The sequence below is a fragment of the Urocitellus parryii genome, chromosome 5, assembly GCF_045843805.1.
Source record: "Urocitellus parryii isolate mUroPar1 chromosome 5, mUroPar1.hap1, whole genome shotgun sequence".
Classification (NCBI taxonomy): Eukaryota; Metazoa; Chordata; class Mammalia; order Rodentia; family Sciuridae; genus Urocitellus; species Urocitellus parryii.
In genome coordinates this window covers 23,772,032-23,796,534 of record NC_135535.1, presented here as the reverse complement: position 1 = coordinate 23,796,534, position 24,503 = coordinate 23,772,032, and the positions used below count along the sequence as shown (strand labels likewise).

Sequence of the window (24,503 nt, the reverse complement as noted above, 5' to 3'; positions counted from 1 at the left end):
TGGTATTAAATAAAGCTGAGGACTGAAAGAATACCAAGTAGCCAGAGAAAGAGGAGAGCAGAAAGGATATTCCAGGCAGAGAGAAAAATGTGTCCAAAGGGCCCAAGGGTACCAAGGGCAGAGAGCACTTGCCATTCTGCGGGTTGTTCAGAGTACCTGGCTTAGAAGCAGCAGGGGTAGGAGGAAGGTGGGGGAGAGGCTCATCATGTATATGAGACCAGAGAGAAAGTAGAGATGAGTCATGACAAGTCTTTTACATCAGGCCAAGGGCTGTAGATGAACAGATGCTGCCACTGTTTAAGGTGGGAGAAATCTGTCCTTGGCAGTATTAGGGAAGAGCTTCTTTAAATTTGAATTTCTAACATTTGAAAGATAGAGTTTTGGCAGTATTGGGTAGTCCGAACTGACAAGGCCAAGGGGACAATGATCTTCTGGGGTATGTTCCCATCCTTTTTTTTTTTTTCAGCAGGTGTTTCTAAGATCATATGCTTGGAGGACTTTGATGCTTCAGTTCTATTTCTATGGAAAATAAACCTTATTTTTCTGTTAGAAATTCTCCCAGTACCAATCCCTGGGCTCTTGGATCCCGAGGAGAGTAAAACCTCTGGGATTTTCCCCTTCCTTTTTTTTTATGACTCAGTCTTGTTTTTATATTGCCATAATGCACTCCTTCCTCTCACTGAGGCTGGGGGCATCCTGGAGAGATGGGAAATCTCAAGTTTCCAGGGCATATCTTTTCCTTCTGCTTCTTAAATGAAACTATTTTAACTTAAGAAAAATTGTGAGTATTGTATCTTATTAGGATAGACTCATGAGATGTGTTTAGAGGTTCTGCTTTTTATGAGGGATCCTCTGCAAGGATTTTCACCAAGTGGAGGCATGCTGAATATTTATTTCAATGTCCTGTAACCGTCTGTAGCCACCTCTGCTCCTCAGTGGCAGTTTTATCCAAGTGTTAAGGCTTAATGATCAGTCCTCAGGGTACTCTCCTAAACAATGATGCTATGGCTCAAATAATTGCCAAACTTTCTTTCTTTAAAGAAGACAAATAAACTTCTTTCCCTTGACATTCATTTTTCGCTGGGTATATTACAGAATGTTTTGCATTATCATGCTCTTGTAATAAAATTGTCCCCAAATCAGTAATTGATGCGTCACCTGGTACCATAAAAAGGTATAAAAAACTCGGGTCTCTTTCTGAATTCTTAAATAATTCATACTTTGTCTCAGTTTTTCAAAAGTTTCCTATCCTTGTGGGCCAGATAATCCCATCAGGTGTCTGTTTTATTTCAAATCAATTAAAAGTGGACCAACTTTTTACCATGAATGAGGGACAAACCTTTGGTAATAACTTATTAACCTTCCAAATGAGATGACTGGCTTTTTTCTTGATTTGGAGATTTATTGTTTCCTATATTTCTGTCTTCATTGTTTGACTTATGGAAGTCCATTTTATCTGCTTCATCCTGTGGCTTCTGTTGTTGCACCCAGTCCACCAGAGTCCACCAGCCGGACTTCTAGCACCTTTACAGAAGAAATTTCTCAATGGAAAGAGACAGGAATGTCCCTCAATCTAAGGGCTAAGGTTTCCAGGGCAGCATTCCATTCTCTAGTTTTCTGTACTGCATCCAAACATTACCTTGAGGACTTTCTGTAATGAGGAACCCTAGTCCTCAAGAGGAAGACCAGTGATGCCAGTAGGGCCAGATTGACATGATTGACATGTCCTAGGAGTCCAGATCTTCAGTACTGGGATGAAAAGACTAAAACTTTAGTTTGCACACCTCAGTAGAAAATGATTACCGAGGAAAAGAAGTTTGTTTGTCTTGTTTAGGGAATGAAACTTTGTCAAGTCATTCTTCCCAATATGTGTGTCCTGATCACATAGTGACTACGTTCAGTAGGTCCTCTACCTGTCAGGAATGCTTTGGTCCAGACCCGATTCTCCTGTTGTTTCTGCTGCAAAAACCCCCAATTGTTGCATCTAGCTTTCTCCTAAAGCTATTTGTTGGAATGTAAATGAATCTGCAGTTGTGATGAGTTTAACACTTCCAGATTCCAGTAATAGCATCTCAACTCTAAGCAAAGGGCTATTATGTTTTGCAGATGATTATTATTATTTTTGTAATTGATACAAATTACACAATATAATTATGTAGTCCCATTTTGGAACCTGAACTAATGATGAAGCCCATAACTCCCGGACTTAATATTTTTCAAATTTACATGTTGGTGTCCCCTAAATATCACTCTATTGACTATGCTAGAAGCAAATGGATTTAGTTATTTCTTTTCGATTTTGTAGCATTTAAGTCAATTCTATTTTTTTTGGGGGGGGGAAGGAGGAGAATATATATATATGATTTCAGACATCTTCTCACCTCTTAATTGTACCATGCTGAAATCTTCCTTATAAAAGAGCCAAGTCTTTCTCATTCTGGCTCCTCTCCTCCTATGAGGTCATGTTTTGACCCCCAGGTTTCAACTACAGACAGAATATTTTAGCATATTTATGTGTTAGCATAGTTACACATTATTTAGCATGCTATGTATTTTTGTTTTTCTTTCAAGTGTTTTAAAGGTCCTGCGTGGGAAACTTCATCTAGGTTGCCTTTCCATATTTTTTTTAAACTTAGCTTTGTTTTGAGACAAGACAGGAGTATAAAGTCTTGGAATAGAGTTCTGCTTCAGCTGCTGATTAGCTGTGTGACCTAAGTCAAATTATTGATGCTCTGATTTAATTCCTTTATCTGTAAAGTGGGGGTTCTTGGGAAGATTCAATGAAATGTTACATTTAAAATGCTTAGCTTTTGGTACAGAGTCAGCAGTCAATAAGTTAGCCTTTATTATTATTACTACTTTCACTTTCAGCACTCTGAAACATTCTTTTTGAACTATTATGTGTTGCTTTAGATATTTCTCTTTATGAGACTACACTTTTCTTTCTTTGTTTTCTCTTAGGTTTATCTTATAAATTGCCTATTTTAATCTCAGCGATATTCCTTCCCAGGGTTCTTGGACATGACTTAATCTACTTTTCTTCTTCTTCTGCCATGTACATCATCATGTTGAGAAACCACACTATACCTCAGGGAGGTCTGCTCAATAGGAGTAAATGGGGCACTTTATCATTCCAGTCCTGTGATAGCTGTTTACATATGTCTTAATCATGCCCTCAAGATTGCATTACATCTTTCCATTAGTGTTTGGCTGCACTGTGGGTGTCAAGCTTGTGTCAAATGTATTTAATGTCAACCTGTCTTCGTCAGCACTGGGTAGCTTGTGAAGAGAGGCAGGTCTTGTTTTCTTTAATGGAAGCTGTAGGCAGAGAAATTTACATCCAGATAGAGATGCTTTGGACCTGATTGTTTTTGCAGGGCACACTGCAGCACATATCATCATTGAAAGAACACTCAGAACTTATTCCCCTTGTGAGTTGTAGAAGTCCCTTCCTACTGAAGTTCCTTGGATGAACCTTTCTCTGGATACAAAAAAGGATTATTTCTTCTTTCAAGTTAGTGAGCCCTTGTAATTTCCCAATTTGTGCTAGACAAGGGAAAGTGAGGTTTGAGTTCTTTTCCATTGTGTGATGCCATGGAAATCTACTTCTTAGTCTCTGAAGAGGGAATGGTTATCTAGATTTTGCCATTATAATACATTAGTTGTTGCAAACAACGTTCATATCCTTATTGATGACACTGTCTCAAAATTGAGGGTAGCTGGTTACAAGGGAATTTTTTTTTCTTGATTCCCACTTCCCCATGCTACTTACTTGTTTCTAATTGGAGAATCCCCTTAAGAAATCCGCAATCATTTTCTTACTAATGAAATCTAATTAACAGGTCAGTTTTTGACTCTAATTTTGAATTCTAATTTTTACTTGGCATTAGGGTTGGTCTTGAGTTCTAGTATAGAATTTATCTAATTTACCAAAACCAAGGGCCGTGTTTTCAACTTTTATTTCATGACCTTTTATTAAAAATTTAATGCTTTTTTGCTAACCTGTTTCAAATCAGGTCATGGAATCTGAGTAGGAGGTCTTAAGTTAAAATGGATCAAGACTCAATGAGAACATTTTAATCATGCTAGTTTAAATACATCATAAAAAGATAATCTCTTCTATCTCCTCTTCTGTTATAATTTAGTATGTTTTTCATTCAGAACACATTGATTGAACCCAAAGAGGTAAATAAAGCAGTGCCTCTTCCAATAAGACACTTATTGTTTAGAGGCTGTGGACAGTCATACATACAAGTTACATATTGTAAATATCTGCTAAAATAAAGAGCGAAGAACTTGGAATACCTAAGTACATGGTGCTGTCTTAGAAGTGTCAGATGATGTTCAAGTGGGTCTTGAAGCAGAGAAGAAGTTGTAAGAACCTCTAGGAAGACGGAATTTCTCAGAAGCATGAAAAAGTGTAGTGTTCTCAGTGGATGAGTGAAGTTTTTTCTTTTGTGGCTTCAGAGGTTAGGTTTGATAGAGAGGGAGGTAGGAGAGAGGGAAGGAAACAGAAAGAAAAGGAGATAAGGCTAGAAAATAAATATGATCATGATTGGAATGAAAGGCCAATAGAAAGGTTTGTAATTTATGCATCAAGTACTGGAGGAGTCACTGAAGGGCAAGAAGAGCAGGGGTTGATTAGACGTATCCTTGGCATCCGTTAATCAGACAAATGCTCAAGCCCTACCCTGGAGATTTTAATTTTGAGTTAGAAATAAACCATCTTAAAATTTTTAATTCTAGTGATGATACTGATCAATAGCCAGTCTGAGAAATGTCTGTGTGACAGCCCATGACAGAGAACATAAGCAGGTTTTGATCCTTTTGGGGCTCATAGGCATAGAAAGAAGATGCTAGAGTCAAGTTGGAAGATGATCATGTATAGCTGGCTCACTGGAGCAGGAGCTCCCTAACACAATTTTGGGATAATATGTGGGTACCCCAGGGCAGGTAACCAGTAAATTGAGATGGGGTTGAAAGCAGGGTGAGATAACATCAGGGCATGTGGGCCAGCAATGCTGGTTTATTTTCTAGGCTCCAAACATAATCCAGAGAAAGGACGTGTCTCCAGATTTTCAAGGTATTGATCTCCTTCCCTGTAGTTGCATAATTTTTCCTTAATCTGATTTTACCTGTTATGCTACCTGATCTTTATAGCCTGTGATGCAATTGAAGACATATTAACAAAATGCTCAAAATAGAATATCTTTTGTTTTCCTTTGCTTGAAGCACACCCAAATCCTATCTCTAGTCTCATCCATTCTTTTGAGTTTGAGGTTAAGATTTCCAATTGGAAAATTTTAACTCAACATGTCTGCTGTAGAGGAAACAGCACAGGTTTTTGTATCAGAGTGAAATATACTTCAAATTTGATAGACAGACATACTGCCTTCTCATTTCTAGGGTCTCTTCTTTTGTGTTTTGTTAAATTGGATAGAACTTCTAGAATAAAATGGGAATAGTGTCCTTCTTAATTTTATTGATAATTCTTTTAGTGTTTCACTATTTGCACCAAGAGTGCTTTATTTGGACTTTTATGATATTTTGACATTAACTAAATTAATATTTTAATGATTCTAGAGAGAATACTTTCCTAGTTTATCATGTTTATAAAAAATCAGTAATTATTGTTAAAAATGTTTAAATATCTTAGAAAAGTAAAAACTAGTAGAGCAAGTTTACCTGGGACTATCAAGACTAAAATATTATTCATTATAAATTATTTTAACTATTAGCTTAGGAGTTCTGATGTACTAAGTATTATTAGGAAATTTAAATATCACTGATGAATCTTTTTAACCTTACCTTTGAAGTATTATTTAGATCTTATTTTTATGTTCTCTTTTGTTTTATATGTTATCTGTGTATAACCTTTGAAAAAAGTGATTGCTTTTCTTTCAGGTTTACAGAATAAGTATTTTTGTCTATTTTTTCTTCATTTTTCTGGTATCTAGGAAACTCTTAATGTTCACATCACAAACTTCATGTTTCAATAGTTTCATTACCTAAGAGTCATACCTCAAAGTGCATTAGTCAGTATAAATGTATATGATTGTGTTATGAACTTCTTAAGCATAATGAAATATGATTGTGATATTCAGAGTTTGATTTTAAAATAAAATGCCTCATATTAACTTATGATAATACATTTAGATGTATAAATATGCTTTGGGGAAATATGATTGTGATATTCAGGGTTTGATTTAAAAATAAATGCCTCATATTAACTTATGATAATACATTTAGACATATGGTGGTCATGTTTAGCATTATTTAGTAACCATTTTCTAATTCTGCATAATTATATGTATATGTATATAAAATGATTGCATATAGAGAGATAATGTTGTTTAATGTAACCAGTCTTCTGCAAATATAAAGGAGGTTCAATCTCTTGAAATGTGTTTTCCTGTTTCCACACTTCATTATAGGAAGCATATTCTTTAATTGAGAAAGTTGAAGCAGAACAAAATGCCCTATATTCATATCAGAAATGTTTGGAAGGCTTAAAAAGAAAGAAGACCAGGATCCCTCCTCCCCCTCTTCTGTTATCCCGAACACATTGTTCTGTGACACTGAAACCTACTCCATTTATTTCTGATGTTAAGGTATGGTGCCCATTATGATCTCTGCCTCATGAAAAGCAACATAAATACTTTTATGATTATAATGATTCATACTATTATTGTTTTTAGGACCCAATTTGTCTTATTTATAGGCACTGAACTCTGGATTAGTATGTCTTACATAGAGTATTTTTAATGACATTTCCCTTTTATTCTATTGATGGTATTGGTGATCATGCTTAGCCTAACTTAGTAGTCATTTTCTAATTATGCAAAAATCATCCAATGATTAAGATATATATGCTTCTAAGGTTCATGTGTTCTATATACCCATGCTGTCTCCAAATATATGGTAAAGAGAAACAATAAAGAAGCAATTCTCTCTAGGTATCTTTGTCACCATGATACGGTTATATGCTCAAGATGAAGTCCTTTTCTTAAGTAGAATCAGACATTTGAAGAGAGTAGAAGTAGAAGTTATTTTCACAGTCAGCAGTGGAGATGAGGCAGCAGAGTGTAGAAATTTTGAGATGGTGAATCTGCCCAAAGTTCTTCCAAGTAAATGTGGATTCATTTAATGTAAACAAGTAACAATTTCAGCCATGTCATAAATCATAAATCTTCATGTATTTTCTAGGATGAGTCTTCTCTCCCATCCCTGGTGTCTTGGAACTTGGCCTAAATGTGACTAAAACTTGAAATTCTAACAAGAATTTGGTTCCACTTAATTTATATTTAAAATTTTGCATTTTTTTCTTTTGGATGATTAACAACATGTTCTTTGATGATGTATGCAAAAATAGAGCTTTACCTCTGATTCTTGTTAGCATGTTTTGTATGCAAAACTTTGAAGTTAAATAGATTTAGGTTGAAAATTCTGGCTTCCCTTCTTACTATCAATATGACTTTAGGGAGGTGAAATACATTTTCTGAAAATATTTTTCCTTTGCAAAGTGTTTTCTGTGAAAATAAAATGAGATAATATAAAATGGTTTTGTCATATCAACTGATGTCTCTCCACTACTTTTGTTGAACATATATAATAAAGTTTATCAAAGCAATTAGTGGAGTTGTGATTGATTGCCGCAAACTGCCCGGCCCCGGGCCGGCTGAGTCCCGCTCCTGCTGCCGAGCACTGCCTGCGGCACCCCTGCTGAGCGATCCCCTGCTGAGCTGTCAGTGCACACGGGCTTGCAATCTTGCAACCCGGTTGGGCACAAAAACACAAGCCAGTCAAACTGAGACAAAGTTTTATTTAGAGAGAGGCCGTGTGCGTCCCCTAACAGGTGGGTCCGCCACGTGTGTGTTCTACCTGAGGGGGGGGGGGGGGTTTCCCCTTCCCCCGGAACACCCTCCTACCATCCTTTCTCAACCAATGGGAACTCTCCCATTACAAGAGTGACATGAGTAACCTGAGTCCTGAAAATGGGCCCAGCTAGACAGCATGAGTCCAAATACCATATGAATGTGAATTGCTGGCTGGCAGTCAATAAAATCCAAAGGTGCCTGTATCAATATTTTTGCTGTGGCTCCTAACAATTGATGACATTAGTTTGTGATAATCTTCATGACATTCTGTTTAGATTTGTCTAAAATCTGTCAAATTCTGTGTGAGGTAATTGAAGTATAAAGTTAAACATGGATGAAGTGCTGTTTCATTCTTTGAGGTACTAGTGGTAAATTAAAAATAATAGTGTTTTGGGATTGTAGAACTAAAAGTAGCACTCATAGTGATATTTGATTGTGGGTCTAAAAGTAACATTCATTTTATATCTAATTGTGCCATAATAAATGCATTACTTTTTTTTTTGTTTGTTTGTTTTTTGTTTTTTTAAATGCATTACTTTTATTGCTAGCAGTTTTAAAGTTCAACTTGGATATTTTTGATAATCTGTGGAAGAGTAGAACTTCACTGATTTGGGAAAATAAGTACAGAATGAAGAATGGATGGTTTACTTTTGTTTTCAAGTATCTTGGCTTATGTAACCAAAATCTTATTTGTTGCATATTTTAAACTAGCGGCTAGTTTGTTTTACAATGCTTGGAAGTAGGAAGATACAAGAGTCCCATATTTAGCCTGCAGTGCCTGTATTTGTCAGTTGACCCTTTATGTGAAGTTGATGTAAAGGACAGATCAGGAGAGCTGTTCCTCGCAAGATCACCTACAATTGCCTGCTCATCAGCACTAGGTGGTGCCGTGGGCCTGGATAAGTCTGCTGGTGTGCAGATTCAGCCATCTTTTGTCTTATCTAAACCTCATGTTCAGACATTCATTTCATTAAAATCTGTTTTTATAGTTAAAAATGCTAATGCCATTTATATTATTTATGAAATCTTCCTTCCAAAGTTAGTGATTGGTTCATGATGTCTCTATTCTGATGTAGATTCTAATTATACATTCTTCTTAGAGTTACACAAACTAAGGTGTTTCCATCAGTGGAACAAAATAAAAACATAAAATCTGCTTGTAAAAATGCTTTTAGAGAGAGTTTTATCCTGCAGATTCTGTTTTACATGGTATAACTTAGAACAATAACTGTTTAAGTCATATAACAGAGTCTTTCTTTCTTTTCTTTTCTTTCTTTCTTTCTTTTTTTTTTTTTTTTAAAAAAAAACCCTATTAAAAGTGGTGGTCTTTTGCATGGGAAATCAAGGGAAGTCTATTCCAATTTTCTGGTGAGATTCATCTGACTTTTTTTCTCCTGACCTCCATCTTCCGGGTTCCTTCAGTGTACTTTCTTCCTTACAGTTCTCCTGCCTTTGAATAGTGCTCTTTAATTAGTTGTATATATCATCACCTGAGAAATTTCCTTTAAAGCACAAGGGGTCAGACAATTGTAACGGAAATTCTAATTCACTGAAGCCAGGCAGACTTGGATATCTGCAATTTAAAAAACAGTTGATTCTGTACAAACTGGTTTTTTTTTTTTTTTGTTTGTTTGTTTTTAAAGAAGTAATTCTGGTACACAGAATTGGGACCCACTGTATAGATTAGACTCCCTGTTCCCCCTACCCCCAACTCCCTTCTTAGGATTTTTCTTTTGACTTGGAGGAAGGAGAAGCAGACATAGGGTGTCAAAGGTATTTGTTTTTTATTTTTTAGAGACAATTATATTTTCCCTTCTTTCCAGCTTCCCTGCAGTTTAGAAATTACTTCTGGGAAAAAGGGAAGGCTACAGTAGTACCCAAATGACCCGCAACAGTATGTCTTATTCATAATATCACTCTTTCAGGTGTCAACTTGTTCCCTTTTTCTCTGCAGTGAGAACATAGTTCATTCCAATAATGTACTCCGATTATCTCAGCATCTTGGCAGAAGGGCCATAGTCTAACTATTTAATCAAGTTTAAATTTGGTTGTGTCTGTGATTTGTACTTTGTGTTTGGTTTAGCACTGTATTTAAAAATTATCAAAGTAAGGTCATGAAAAAAGTTACTCAAACTCCACCACTATCTTTATTTAGGAGCATTTTCTTCCAGATTTTTTCATATATATATATATTTACATTTTATTTTGAATACACTAATTGGGTAACTTGATTATTTTTTTAACTTGCTTTTTTGTCATATGTTGTTATATAAAATATGCAAATCATTTCAGTGTTGATATTTTTTTTTCATTAGTTCATAACTCAGGTCCATCAAGATTAAGTTATCTTTGGGGTCACCTTCTGCTACTATCTGATCTAGGACAAAATTATTTAACACATTCCCATTTTTATGGCAATAGTCATGCCATCTCATAGGGATGCTATGAATATTAGAAAGTATGTGTCAATTTCCTAGTGATGCTTAGCACATAGGAACTGTGTAATTAATGTCAGTTAAAATAATGTCATTAATAATAATAATTATTATTATAATATTTTAGTCTTTATTATCCCAGCTAAGCTAGCCCTAAATTTGTCTTTACTTTCATAAGATTGAACCTAAGAATATTCATAAGGCTATGTCATATTTTAAAATTTGAATAGTTACATTTTTATTTATAAAAGTATTCCTTTTGCTTACATTGAGATAAAAGAAGTTAAATGTCTTTTAAACAGACTGCAAGTGATGGGCTTATCTGTCTCCTTGGCAGGTGGCCTGGTACTGCATTTTGGGTTGTAAAGCACAAGGAAGCTATGGGAAAGTGAGGCTCAATAACAACCATCTCCCAAATTCAGGAGAAGCGGTATGTTGTATTAAATGTCAAGAAATCTTACCAAAGTCTCACTAATGACAATAGTTTTTTTTCCCCATGTGAAGTCATTATTTCAATGAATTTATTCTAATTTCAACTCGGATCATAACTAAAATCCAACAGTGAAAAAATGTTTTTTTTTATTTATAAGTTTGACCTAATTACATTTTAAAAGTCACAGTATTTTGATTTTCCATGTATAACTTGAAATATGTTTTTGTTAATAGATTCCAGCTGATGGTAAAAGCATTTTTGAAGTGAAAGGTTTGGAAACTAATGAAAAATATATATTTGCGGTTGCTGCTTATTCTTCTAATGGGAAGCTTGTTGGGGATGCTATTGGGGAGACAACTAAACCAATTTTGGTTTATCCACCTCTTTCTGCTGTTACTGCTCGGATGTACCTGACACAGGTAGAAGAGATTTCTGCTAAGTTTTTTTTTTCCCACTATGGTTTCTCTGTTAAGTACTTACTAAGTAATTTATGATGGAAGAAAAATCACAGCAGATATTCTAAAGCTCCTCTAATTCATATTTTCCATGATTGCAGGTTAGTCATATAAAATATGAATCATTCTTTTTCCTATTAGCGAGTTTACTTCTTTACAATAACATTTTCCCCCTGGCTTGCAAATGTAATACATAATAATTTTAGAAATGTTGGAAAATACTGAGATGAATGTATAGGAAAATATATATTATCTGTTATTATCCAGAGTGACAGCTCTGACTTTGGGGCAATTTTGTCAATGTCTGGAGACATTTTGGGTTGCCACAACCTAGTGGGATGCTACTGGCATCTAGAGGCTGGGGATGCTCAGCAGCCTACAATGCAGGAGACAGCCTTCCATAGCATACATTATCCAGCACAAAATGTGAGTAATGCCAGGGTTGAGAAACCCTGATCCAGAGACATCCTTTCATTTTGAGGTGTCAATTTACCTGTCCATCTATCTATTATCTACATGTGCACTTATATATTTATATATATAAATATATAAGTGCACATGTATATGCACAAGTATATGAATTTATGTATAATATGCAATTTAAATCATAGGATGCATGTTATTTTACAACCTGATATTTTCATTTCATATATAATTGACACTTTTTCATTCCTTGAGAATATTCTTCAAGAATATTTTTAAATAACTCCATGGTATTGAATCTTATAGATGTCTCATAGTTTATTTAGTAATTGTGGCTGAACATTTAGATATTTTCAGGTTTTTACTATTATTAAAAAGTTTTGATACATATCATTGAATATCAACCTTTACTTGCATCCATGATTACTTTCTTAGGACAAATTCATAAAAGAGAATTTTCTAAATCAATAAAGGCAGACAGACCTGAATTCCAATAACAGCTCCTCACAATAACCATGTGATACTAAGCAAGTAGTTATCATCTGTGAAGTGGGAATAATCATAGTACCTCTCAGAGGCATTATAAGTATTAAATGAATATCATATATAAATGAATATCATTTTAAAGTATCATAATGTATCAATAATAAATGCATATTATATGTATCTTATATGTTTAACTATAGAATTTATCATACAGTAAACACTGAATAAATTCCATTCTTGTTTTTAGTTATGGATATACTTATAAATTAATGTTTTTGCTGAAGTAACTGTTGTCTGATATTGTGGTTTGGATGTAAGTTGTCCCCCCAGAAGCTCATTTGTTAGGCAATGCAGAAATGTTCAGAGGTGAAATAATGAGATTATGAGAGCTGTAACCTCATTAGTAGATTAATACATTTGATGGATTAATAATTTGAGTGGGCTTCAGGGTGGTAACTACAGGCAGGTGGGGGAGGCTGGAGGAAGTAGGTCACTAGGGGCATGCCATTGGGTACTATATGTTGTCCCTGGATCCTCTCTTGCTTTCTCTCCCTCTTTCTGCTTTTTTTTTTTTTTGGTCATGATCTGAGCAGCTTTCCTCTGTGACACTCTTCCACCAGGATGCTCTGCTTCACCTTAGGCCTAGAGCAATGGAGTCAGAAGACCATGCATTGAACCTCTGACACTGTGAGCCCAAAATAAACTTTTCCTCTTCTAAGTTGTTCTTGTCAGGTATTTTGGTCACTGCAATGCAAAGCTGACTTAAAACATGTCACCAGTGAAAAGCACACTAGAGTGACTCATTGACCTAGGTCTCAAGCCTCTAATTTTAAGCCTATTGTTGGCTGTAGAGCTGATGGCTATTCTAAAATTTTATCATATTCTATGGTGACATTTTTCCTCCTAATAGTTGATTAGTGCGATAAGCTTAGATCTCACTGGCATTTTATATTATCATATTTTTCACAGAAAATTAAATTGAGGAAATTGCTAGGAATTGTCTACCATTGGTTTAGCATGTCATATTGGCTCATGGTTTTCTGGTATTTTGATTTCTTTGGAATTTAATATGTCCCCTAATTTGCAGTGATGGAGTTATTGTGAGGAACTGAATATTTCATCAAGGCCTAATTTTTCTCCAGGGAGTGGTTTGACTCTTGGGCTCCATTTGGCAGAACTCTCATTGAAAGTTAATAAAAGTCCAAGCTATACTGCTGGGATAATGAGAAGTGTCATGAAGTAATGACCTGTGTTTCTTTATTGATACTATATTTGCAGTTCTATAGTTCATTCACGACAGTTTATGGGCATCCTCTCTCATAATGTTAAGTGGCTGAAGCAAAACTTTCTCACTTATTAAACCACCTTAATTTATAACTTAAGTTTAAGCTTTTAAACTCTAGCTTCACATGCCTTTCTGTTAGAAGGGCAATCTAATTTTCATCAAAGTGGTTAGTTTTTAGTTTCAGGACAGTTCTCTTCTTTAAAACATATTATCATAAATATTTTGAAGTAAAATGCAGAGAAATTTTACTAGATGCCTATGATTAATTTAACTTTTGAAATTTTAGTTTGTACTTTTATTCGACATTATCCTATAAACATTAATAAAGTCAAGGTTTATCTATGACAGGTTTTCCATTAACACAGAAGCTAGTAATTTAGTCTACCTGAAATTTTTTTTAGGAAATTTTTTGAATTAGGTTCTTTGTGTGAATATTTCTCTTCTCTTTTTGGCATCATTTCTTTTTATTTTTCTTCTTTAAGTAGAGAATGGCTAGATGATGTGAAAATATTATATTTTATATTGAAAACTAGAAATCTGTGGAAAGTATTCTAGTCTTGACTTTAGAGATTATGATTTTAGGCAAATTATTTCATCCTGTTTTTCCTGTTTGTAAAATGGATAAACTATTGAACTATAAATCAAATAGTGAGGGGAAACAATGGCTTTTTGAGATAAGGAAATGGCATTTTAAAATTCATTATTCCATTTGTTGTTGATGAACACTTAGGTAGATTCCATATCTTGGCCATTGTGAACATGGGAATGCAGACATCTTTTTGGCATACTGATTTTAGTTTCTTTGGGTATCTGTTCAGTATTAGTATTATTCTCCCTTCTGTGTTCAGTATTAGGACTGTTTATTTAATTTTAGTTTTCTGAGGACCTTCCATAGTGTTTTCCAAATGACTCTACTAATTTACAATACCACAAACAGTGTTATAAAGGTTTCCTTTTTTTCCACGTCCTTGCCAACACTCGATATCTTTCATCTTTTTGATAATAGTCAGTCTAACAGGTGTGAGGTGAAATCTCATTGTGGTTTTAATTTGCATTTCTCTGATGATAACACAGACAGTGAAAAACTGTTCAGGCTTAAAAACCAGGAAATTCTGTGGATGGACCTAGAGGACTGTAAGTGAAACAAACCATAAGCTAGTCATAAGAGGATAAAAAAATATATGATCTCACTTATATATGAAATATAAAATCATTGAGCTCATAGAAGGAGAGAGTAGAATGGAAGTAGTTATCAGAGCCAAGCGTTTGGAGTAGTCAGAGAAAGGGGAGACAGGGTCAATGAGTATAGTATAGTTACAGTTAGAAATAAGTCCTCCCCCACTAGTGATCTTAATTTTTATTATTTTTAATGCTTTTATTAGTGCATTATAGTTATACATAATTGTGGGGTTCATTTTGACTTATTCATAAATTCATGTAATATAATTTGCTGCATTTCAATCCCTAGCACTACCTATCTTCCCTCTTCCCGCTCCTTTTCCTAGTCCATTTCTTTTACTTTGTTAGTCTTCTTTCCATTAATTTATTCTTTAATTGGTGCTATACCTAAAAGTTGAATTCATTGTGATATAGTCATATCTGTGCACAGCATCATTTGGTCATTTCATTCTGTTCCTCCCCTTTTCCATTCCCCCTCCCTCTACTATTCTCCCTTCTATGTTCATGGGATCCTCACTCCCCCTTTATAAAACATTTCTTATTTTTCTCAAATAGGAGTAAGTTTTAATGCTCTTGCACAATACAGTGACTAAGGCTAATAATAAGATACTGTGTACTTCAGAAGAGCTAAAAGAGAAAATTTTAATGTCCTCACCACGAAGAAATGATAAATATTTGAGGTGATAGACATTTGATCATTCTACCATGTATATGTTTGTTAAACAAAGCATCATATTCTATCCTATAAATATATACACTTGTTAATTAGAAAAAAATAAAACTTAAAAATTTATTATTTCATTCATTACAGTAAGTCTGTGAAGTGATGTGATTGCTTTCACTTTATAGTTGAGGAAACTGAGATAAATTTAATCCTTTTTCTTTGCTGATCCCACTGTGTTCTAGAAAGGATATTTCAGGGAGGGTAAGGTGCTTTCCCAAAGTTGCTCAGGCAGCAGATGGTCAGCCTGACACTTGAACCAGCTCATGTTTTTCTACGACTCTGTTCAGGTTTCAGGAAGTCAAATATCGGACATCTAACATGTGCCAGTTCTTTCAGAGCCTTCATCTTTGCCGTCGATTTTTAAGTGACCCTCTTTCTGCTCCCTGTCTACTGTTTGGCTCCTTCCCCTCACCACTACTCTCTGTACCTCTTTCCCTATGGTTTTTCTTTTATTCTGTGCTACCTGGGCTGGTGCTGGTTAGCAGGTCTTCCTGATCAGTACTGGTGAGAGTTTGATGATGTGACATGAAGGCTTTGTCAGCAGTCATGGTAGTGACAGGAACAAGGGAAATGGAGTTCATACATTTTGCCCACTTTATAGATGAATTTATTAGAACTCTTTGATTAACAAAGGTCTGCCTTTGGACGATAACTTTAAACTTGAAAATAGTAGAATAATGGGTAAAAAGATAATCATCTCCTATTTAATAAATTTCAGTTCTTTTGTCTCTTATTCTCTAAGTATTATCATTCTCTCTGCTCATCTGTTTGTTGGTTAATTATTCAGTGTCTATTTTATGCCAGGTACTATGCTAGATGTCATCTCTCCTTTCTATGAAATGTGGTTTTTACCCATCTCCTTGCCACATCAGTAACCCTTGTTTAGATAATTGTGACTTATGATTTCAGCTAAGATCCTGATTGTAGGTAAGGGACCAGTCTTACCTAGGGTTATGCATCGAGGTAGTGGGAAGGCTCTGTGGTCCAGCCAGCTCTAGGTCTTTTACTTTTGGTTCTCTCTGTATATCTGCATTCTTTTTACTCTTTTCTGGAAATTGGCTCTCTTTAATACTTTATCTTTGGAGGAAAAATGGCGGTTCCTGAATTTTTGTATTTCCTTCCATTTCAGCTTTAGAGATCAACTAGCTGGCTCCTGTAATCTTAATTCCACATTCCTGGGAAATAGTCTAATTGGTCCTTCCATGTAATGAAGTGTCTAACCTCATTTCTGATATTTACCCACTGGCTTATTTTTAACCTTATCCCTCTCTTTTCCCTTAGTACTCCATCTGGATAGTTTGATAAGGGAGCCTATGATCTCTCACCTTCTCCTCCAGTGCCAGGGAAGTTTAAACTGCCAGCCAGCATGGTCTTCCCAAGTCCTACTCCTAGCCCCTCTAAAGGCCCAACCACTCTCTTTGCTCTGCCCAAGCCAGTCCATACCTGCTAATGCCTACTCACCTCTTCCCAAGAGTCCCTGTGTAAGTGGTAAACTTTCTCTCAAATTCACCTGGCTGTTAGAATATATTGGCCTTGGTATCAGAACCAAACTTTGCTTGCAGGTCCATTTGGCCTTGCAGGGGCCTATGAGATGCTCAGCTTGAGTCAGGCACTCACTCTGAGCCAGTAAACCATGTTACAGTATAGTGAAGTTGCTGAATGTCCCCCTTTATGGGGAGATAGAAACTATCAGGAAAGGACTTTAAAAATTGACACAATATTTGTTGAGTGCTTACTCTCCAAACTTGATTACAGGTTCGTGATTCCAAAACTTGACTGTTCAACCAAATGATCTGGAATGCTGTTTAAACAGGTTTCTGGGTTCCCCCATCAGAGTTCATGATTTACTAGGTTTGGATTGGGGCCTGAGGATTTTGCATTTCTAACAAGATCTAGGTGATATGCTGATGGTCCAGGGATCATATTTGAGTACTGCTGTTCTCAGCAAGGTGAGAAAAATGTAATGGTAAGAGCTAGGTAGTAAATAACTAACACAGTCAGTAAGAAGATTATCTAGTATGTCAGAAGATGATAAATACTTTGGGAAAAAATAAGTAGAGTATGGTAGGGGGATTTGGAAATGTGAAGTGGAAGAATGGAAGGTAGGTTGAAATATTAAATAGGATGATCAAGGATGTTGAGACTTGAGCAGAGACTTGGAAGCAGTGGTTCTACAAAAGGAATGGAGCAAAAGTCCCTAGATTTTCAGAAGTGTACTGTTGTGTCTAATAAAGCAAGGAGGCCAAAATGGCTGGAGATTGGTCGGAAAGATCAGAGGTGTGTGGGCAACATTATGAGGACCTTGGCTTTTACTTTTACTGAAATAGGCAGTCATTGGATGGTTTTGAGTAGTGATGTGGCATAATATGACTTCTTAAAGGTTCACCATAGCTGCTGAATTGGGAATAGACCATAAAGGGTGAAGGGGAAACACTATCTCTTGCTGTAATTCAATGAGAGATGTAGGTGGCTTGGCCAGTGTGACAGTAGTCGATGGGTGAGAAGTGGTCAGATCCTAAGTATGTTTTGGAAAACGGGTTAACCAGAGTTCCTGATGGAAAAAAATATAAAGAGAAAAATAAAAGATGACTCTAAGATAATAGCTGACTAATGGGAGGGATAGAGTTGATATCAACAGAGTTGGAGAAAGTTGTGAATGGTATAGATTTTGGGCAGTGGGGGATCAGAAGTTTAGTTTGGGGCATGCTGAGGATAAATTGTATGAATCTGGAGTTTAGGAGAGAGATCTGAGCAGGAGAAGGATTTGAGGATAGTTATGTGAGAATTAAAAAGACTAGATGACATCACTAAGGAATGAGTCAGAAGAGGAAAAGAGAAGAGAAGTGCAAAGACTGAATGAGCCCTGGGAGGTATCAACACAAGGAGGGTGGGGAAAAGAGGAGGAACTAGACAAAGCAACTGAAAAGGATTGTGGCCTTTGAAATGAAAGGAAAACTAGGAGTGTGGAGTTCTGGAAGCCAGCTGAAAGTTATGTGTCAAGAGTGTCAAGAGGAGGTAGCTACAAACTTAATTATTGTATTACTCTTTAGTAGTGCTTGCTCCATTTAATTTCACACCCCCTCTCCAGATTTATTCTGCACCTCACTACCAGGTTAACCATCCATGAACATACTTGTATCATGAAACTCTATTAAAACCCCACAAAGCATCCAGAATTTATAAACCTTAGTTTTTACCATGGCATCTTTTCTGGTTTGGCAATGTTCATTAATTGAACAGATATTGTTATTATTATTATTTTAAAATTTAACCTCTATTTATTTATTTGTTTATGAGGTACTGAGGGAAGAGAGGTAATTATTAACTCAACAACCTTCCTACATACCATCTTCTATTCTTTTCCATGGTAAATCCTATAATTAGATGGTATGTTAGTGACTACTTAGTCCAACTCTTATCTGATAGATGCAACCTCAAGAAGTGACTCATTTGCCCCTCTAAGACTTGGTTTCTCTACTTTTACCAACATTCAGGCTTTGTACAAATATTCAACTTCTCAGTTTCCCAATTTCCTCATCTACAAAATAGATATGGTAATAGAGTCCAATTCATAGAGCTGTAAGGAGGAGTCAATGAAACAGTACATACACTTAGACCAGATTTGACTTTTGAGAATGTTCTGTCTTGGCTTCAGGGCTTTTTGGTAGAAATCATGTCCTGTTTTTAACTTGTCCATCATATTGCCCATTTTTTCTTTAAAGTCTGATCTATCCTTCCAGTTTCTCTTAAATACTCTGTGGTCATTTCCAATACAGATTCCTCACGGATTCTGTCTAAGCTGTGATAGTCTAAATCTTATCTCTGCCTGCTCCTTGGAGTCTTCTGCTTTTCTAAAGCCTCCACAACACTTACGATATCCTTTGTAGTCTTTCTATGATTTCATGTGATTTAAGTCTTTTACCTGATTCCAGTTTCATAGACTATGAAACCGTTCCTGAGCTGTGAGGAATCTACTCATTCAGTGCTTAGCTCAGAAAGAAACTTCATAAAAGATATTGGCTGGTTGATTATATGAGTAACCATTTGACAGATTAGGAAAGTTCTGGTCCTTAAGTGGAACATATTCTAGTAATGAGTCATTTAGATGCTTACTTCAATGAATTTATTTATACTTTGTCTCTTACCTGTTTCCATAAAGGATTGAAGCAGCACATAAATCATTTGGTAAGATTTTGTACTTTTACACATATATTTAAGGAGAATACTTTGTAGAAATATCCTTAAAGAAATATATCATACTAAAAGAAATAGGTAAGTTGATGATTATCTTTTTTTCTTCTGAGCCTCTAGGCTTCACCAATAAAATAATTTATTTTGTCTAATGTTAAATTTGTTAAACTTAAAAGGTATCACGACTTCTTGGAAAGCATTTCTATTTTATTCTTTACTCTTTTCAGTGTTGAATTCTTTGTGCACAAAAGCTCTGAAAGTGTCAGTCAGAAGCAGAAAAGAATGAAGTATATTTCATATATTGGGTTCGGGAAATCTGATTGTTTCTCTTGGAACAGATTGTTCATTATAACAGTATCTATAATAAATGGAGTGCACTGCCGAGATAGATGAAAATGAAATTAATTTGGCTCAGGAGTGATCTTTGTTTTGCTTATGAGGATTCGAAACATCCTTACAGAGTTTCAAATTTCCATGCAATTTGGAAATAAAAGAGATTTCAAAATGTGTCTGTCTCCCTTGCCAGTGCCCAGTGTTCCCTCACTATGGCACTGCTGAACAGAACAGCAAATGTGAATAACTATAGATGAAATTAACATGCAATAAGAACTTAGGAGACTTCTTTTCTAAAATATGCATTTCTTAAATAAAAATATTGCATGAGACAATGTGCTTTGTGTTGTAGGTTGCCTATCAGGTTGATAACTATGAGTTGGCTAAGAAAGTTTTCTCACCAGTTTGGGATTATTTTGTTGCCTCACCACTCCAGGATGAACAATCCTCTATTTGTTTGAGAAATGTAATGACTATTACACAGAGAAGGTAATTAAAATATTATTTTAAGATATTAATTTGCTTACTGAAGCTTTGAATTAATTTATTTTCAATTTCTTGTTAAGATAGTCCGTGTAAAATATTTCTAATCAGAATTATAATAAGGGCATACATTCCAGGATCTTGAGTCCTTGCTAGAAACTTCCTCGCTAGAATCTCCCTCTCTCTCTCTCTCTTTCTCTCTCACACACACACACACACACACACACCCCATAAACAAAAAAATTACATGAAAGCACGTGGATGAAGGTTATGGAATAAAAATATCAAATGCTAATTGGAGTAGTATCAGTTATGCCAGAAAACACAAATACTCCCTGAAGACTTTCATAACAGGTCAAGGTCAGATTGGGCTGAAGGTGAGGGTCTGATGGGTGGACTATTGTAATCTGAAGGCTTTTCCTTTGCTTGAAGAGGCTCCCAGGATTAGAACATCAGCAAATATAAATAGTCTGGTGGAAGCCATATAATATGGCAGGCTGTCTTTTGACTTGGCTTTATTGTCTTTTTTCCTTAAAGGAATAAAATTTAAGAGTAGTCTCAAAAATAAGCATTAGTATAATTTCAGGTTGTCTTACCAGCAAATTTAAAACCCAGACTCTCTCTCATCTTTTTGTTAATGCCTGAGATTTCTTTAATAAGAAGAAAAAATCTTTTACTTCAATGAGATAAAAAATGCAAATGATGGTTGAAACAATCGATAATGCTTATTTACATTAAAAATATAATTAATTTCAATTACACAAATATAGTCTTATTTAACATGAACAAGGGTGCTGGGTACCATGGGGAAGGCCTTGAAGGTATTTTAGAGGAGAAAGACACAGGGCTTAGGTTTTATGTTACTGGGTTCCTGGAGCAAAATTTTTAGTGTCAAGGCACTGGGAAGCCATTTACTAAGGGGATGTGAGAGGTAGAACAAATGTTTAGAGGAAAATAATGAATTTGGGGATGTTTTGAGTTTGGTTTTCCAGAAAGATCACTTTGTGAATACGAGATGCCAGTGGATGTATTTGTTTAGTGTTGACACCTCAAGAGGTAGTCAAGGCTAGAGGTAGAGATTTGAAAATTGTCCATGGAGATCATCATTGAAATGATCTCATTCAAAATGAGAAAAATATCTCCCCACGAATGACTGTTTAGCAGAAAAGATAGAAGGTAGGCTCCAACTGTGGGTACTGCTTACATTTAAGGAGCAGAAACAAGAGATGGAATCAAGGGAGAATATTGAAAGGGAGCTGCCCAGGGAATTAAAGTTCAGGAAAATGTGTTGCCAAGGGAAATGAGAGCATCACCAGAGGGACTGGCCCGTCATATCAGATGCTGATTCGAGGTCAGGCTCAAAAAAATGGTCCAGAGAGGTTGACTAGGATGAAGACTAACAAGAGGCATTTAGAGTTGGCCATTAGGAGGCCACTGGTGGAGTCAAGAGAGCCATATCTGTAGCATGATGGGCCAGAGACCATTTGTTAATTGGCTAAGGAATAAATGAAAATGAAAAATCACAACAAGATAAGGCCACTTATGTGGAGTTGGGTGGTGAAGACAAGAGGGAAGTAGGCAGAAGCTTGAGAGGAAAGACAGACTTAAGGGAATAATTTTGGAATGTGGAGGGTAGGGAGCCCATAAAAAGGGAGAAAATGAAGATACAAATAAATGCACTGTAGTGGCACTGTAGTGGCAGAGCCTGCAGGATAGAAGAGCACCTGGGATGTGCAGCAGGGGCTGTAGAATGTGAACAAAGACACAATTGGAATAAATGGAAGAGTTGCTAAGAAGTGCTAATGTGCCATGAATTTGTAGTGAAGCCCAGCTCTTTAATGATTAAGGGCCTGTTTGATTCATCTTTATACCCCAAGGCCCAGAACAGTGTCTTGTATATCATAGGCTTTCAGAGAATGAAAGAATGAGCAAAAAAAAAAAAAAAAAAAAAAAAAGTGAATAAATAATTGACTTGTGGCAGGGATAGAAAAAGTGGGCAGTGACACCTCTTTGAGTGACAGCAGGCAAATTGATTATTGGGTGAAATCAAGGGGTAGCTGAACTTAAGGTGCTAGAAAGGTCACTCTTGAAAAGACTGCACATAGTCTGAGCTGGAGAAAGAAGAAAATGGAGCCAGGAAGAGATAGGTGGGACCAATTGCACTGATAAGTTTCTGAATTTCATCATGAGGATGATGAGATGGTTTAGTTCAAGTTGCAAGGACAAGGGAACTGAAGTTCTCTAGGCAAAGTCAAGTTCTAGAGTTCAACATGGTGGGGATCATCTTCATGTATGAATTAACTAATGTTGGATCCCTTCCTATTTTGAGGGGATGGGAGTATAGAGAGTCGATGGACCCAAAGCTTAAGAGAGGAGCTTTGTTACTAACAAATCCTAAGGTCGATAGAAGAATACTGAAAACAAAGAAGGAAAACTGCAGATTTCACTGCTTTACCAGTGGTTGGCACTGTTGACTGTAATTTAGAAAAGAGAATTAGATATAAACTCAGACTTATTAAGATTCTCTGTCTTTAACCATAACTGAGTTTGCTATCAATGACCCTGTTTTCTAACCTTACCTACAGTAATTGTGTTAGACTGATAGAAAATAACTGTGTATATTAAAAAAAATCAGAAAACTTTGCTAATAGTCATTTTTATGTAGCTGTGGTGTAATATTTCCACAGCTTAATTCTCTTAGTTGTGAACTTGTTGTTAAGGATAGTTTTTAATTTTAATTTAAGCAGCTGTAGAAGAATAGCTACTCCATGCATGTTTGTTGCTGGTGGGATCATTGTGTTGATATAGAGAACAAATGAATCTAAAAAGGCAAGTTCGGGGGGATAGTAGAGGATAGGAAAGGCAGCAGAATACAACAGACATGAGTATGTCAATATGTAAATCAATGGAAGTGTAACTGATGTGATTCTGCAATCTGTATACGGGGTAAAAATGGGAGTTCATAACCCACTTGAATCAAAGTGTGAAATATGATATATCAAGAACTATGTAATGTTTTGAACAACCAACAATAAAAAAAATAAAAAAGGCAAGTTCTTGTGCTAAATAGATCATTTTATATTTCTACCTGTAACATCATTTATTTCTTCTGCAGATTATATTCAGATATTTTGGCAGAGACTTCTTCAATCCTTTTATACCTTTTTCTTAGAAATATCTTTGTCACAAGTGACATTAAAATTAAAGAAGAAAATCTTTTCTGTGATAATATCAAAGGCAGTGAGGTTTTCCCTGCTCAGCAAGTAAGTGAGTTAAAGTGACTAAAAGTGTGGGATTGTGTGTCCTGTCTTGTGAATGTAATGAGACACCCTTGTATGGGTGTGTCACTTTAATCTGATTTTTCCACATAAGTTTTTATGGACCCGAGTTTATGTTTTTTTTCTCTTCTTTTCAGTTTATCATGTTTCTTTTCCTCTGTGTACAAAAGTAGTATGTATTTCATAATTCAAAACTGTATAATGTGTAAAGTGAAACTCAGTGTAATTCTACCACTTGTAAGAATACTATGATTTCATTTCATGTGGTTTCTTGAATTTTTAAAAAATATGCATGGATAAACCTATTATTTACAAAAAATAGGATTTGATCAACTTGCTGTTCTGCAACTTTCTTTTCAAATACTTTTTATAATAAAACTTGGACATAGTTTCATGCTGTCATATATCAATCAATGCCATATTCTCTTTAATTATAATATTGCATTCCTTTTGCAGAGGCAGGATTTCAACTTATCTCCTATGATAGATTTTTCAGGGGTGTTATGATCATTGCTCTACATACATCTGCAACCCTGAAATGCTCTTACTTTTACTAATGATCCTACATTAATTTTTAAAATTCTAGTCTGAAGTTGTCTCTGTTCTGGCCCTTTTTAAAATTTATTTTATTTTTTTTAGATGTTGATAGACTTTTATTTCATTCATTTATTTATATGCAGTGCTGAGGATCAAACCCAGTGCCTCACATGTGCTAGGCAAGTGCTCTACCACTGAGTCACAACCCCAGCCCTCCCTTTTCTTTAAACCAACCTTAACTATAGATGTTTTTGCCATCTGGGTTGTTTGTTTATTTTTTTAGTTTTTTTTTGTACCTCTATTTCCTCTTGTAATTAGTTACCTAGTAAATTGTTCCATGAGTGTGTGCTTGTTTCTGGTGATGTGAGAGTTAAAAAAAAAACA

At 35.6% G+C, this 24,503-nt stretch overlaps 1 protein-coding gene across 1 annotated transcript in view; it reads left to right on the top strand.

Moving 5' to 3' along the window:
* The window catches only part of Cfap54 (cilia and flagella associated protein 54), a 311,291-nt gene that overhangs the window by 55,496 nt on the left and 231,292 nt on the right, over positions 1–24,503 (top strand). The window contains exons 20-24 of the mRNA XM_077799225.1: positions 6,435–6,611; positions 10,650–10,742; positions 10,979–11,164; positions 20,174–20,310; positions 23,420–23,567. Coding sequence (XP_077655351.1) covers positions 6,435–6,611; positions 10,650–10,742; positions 10,979–11,164; positions 20,174–20,310; positions 23,420–23,567 — 741 coding nt within the window. The remainder of the gene's footprint in view (positions 1–6,434; positions 6,612–10,649; positions 10,743–10,978; positions 11,165–20,173; positions 20,311–23,419; positions 23,568–24,503) is intronic.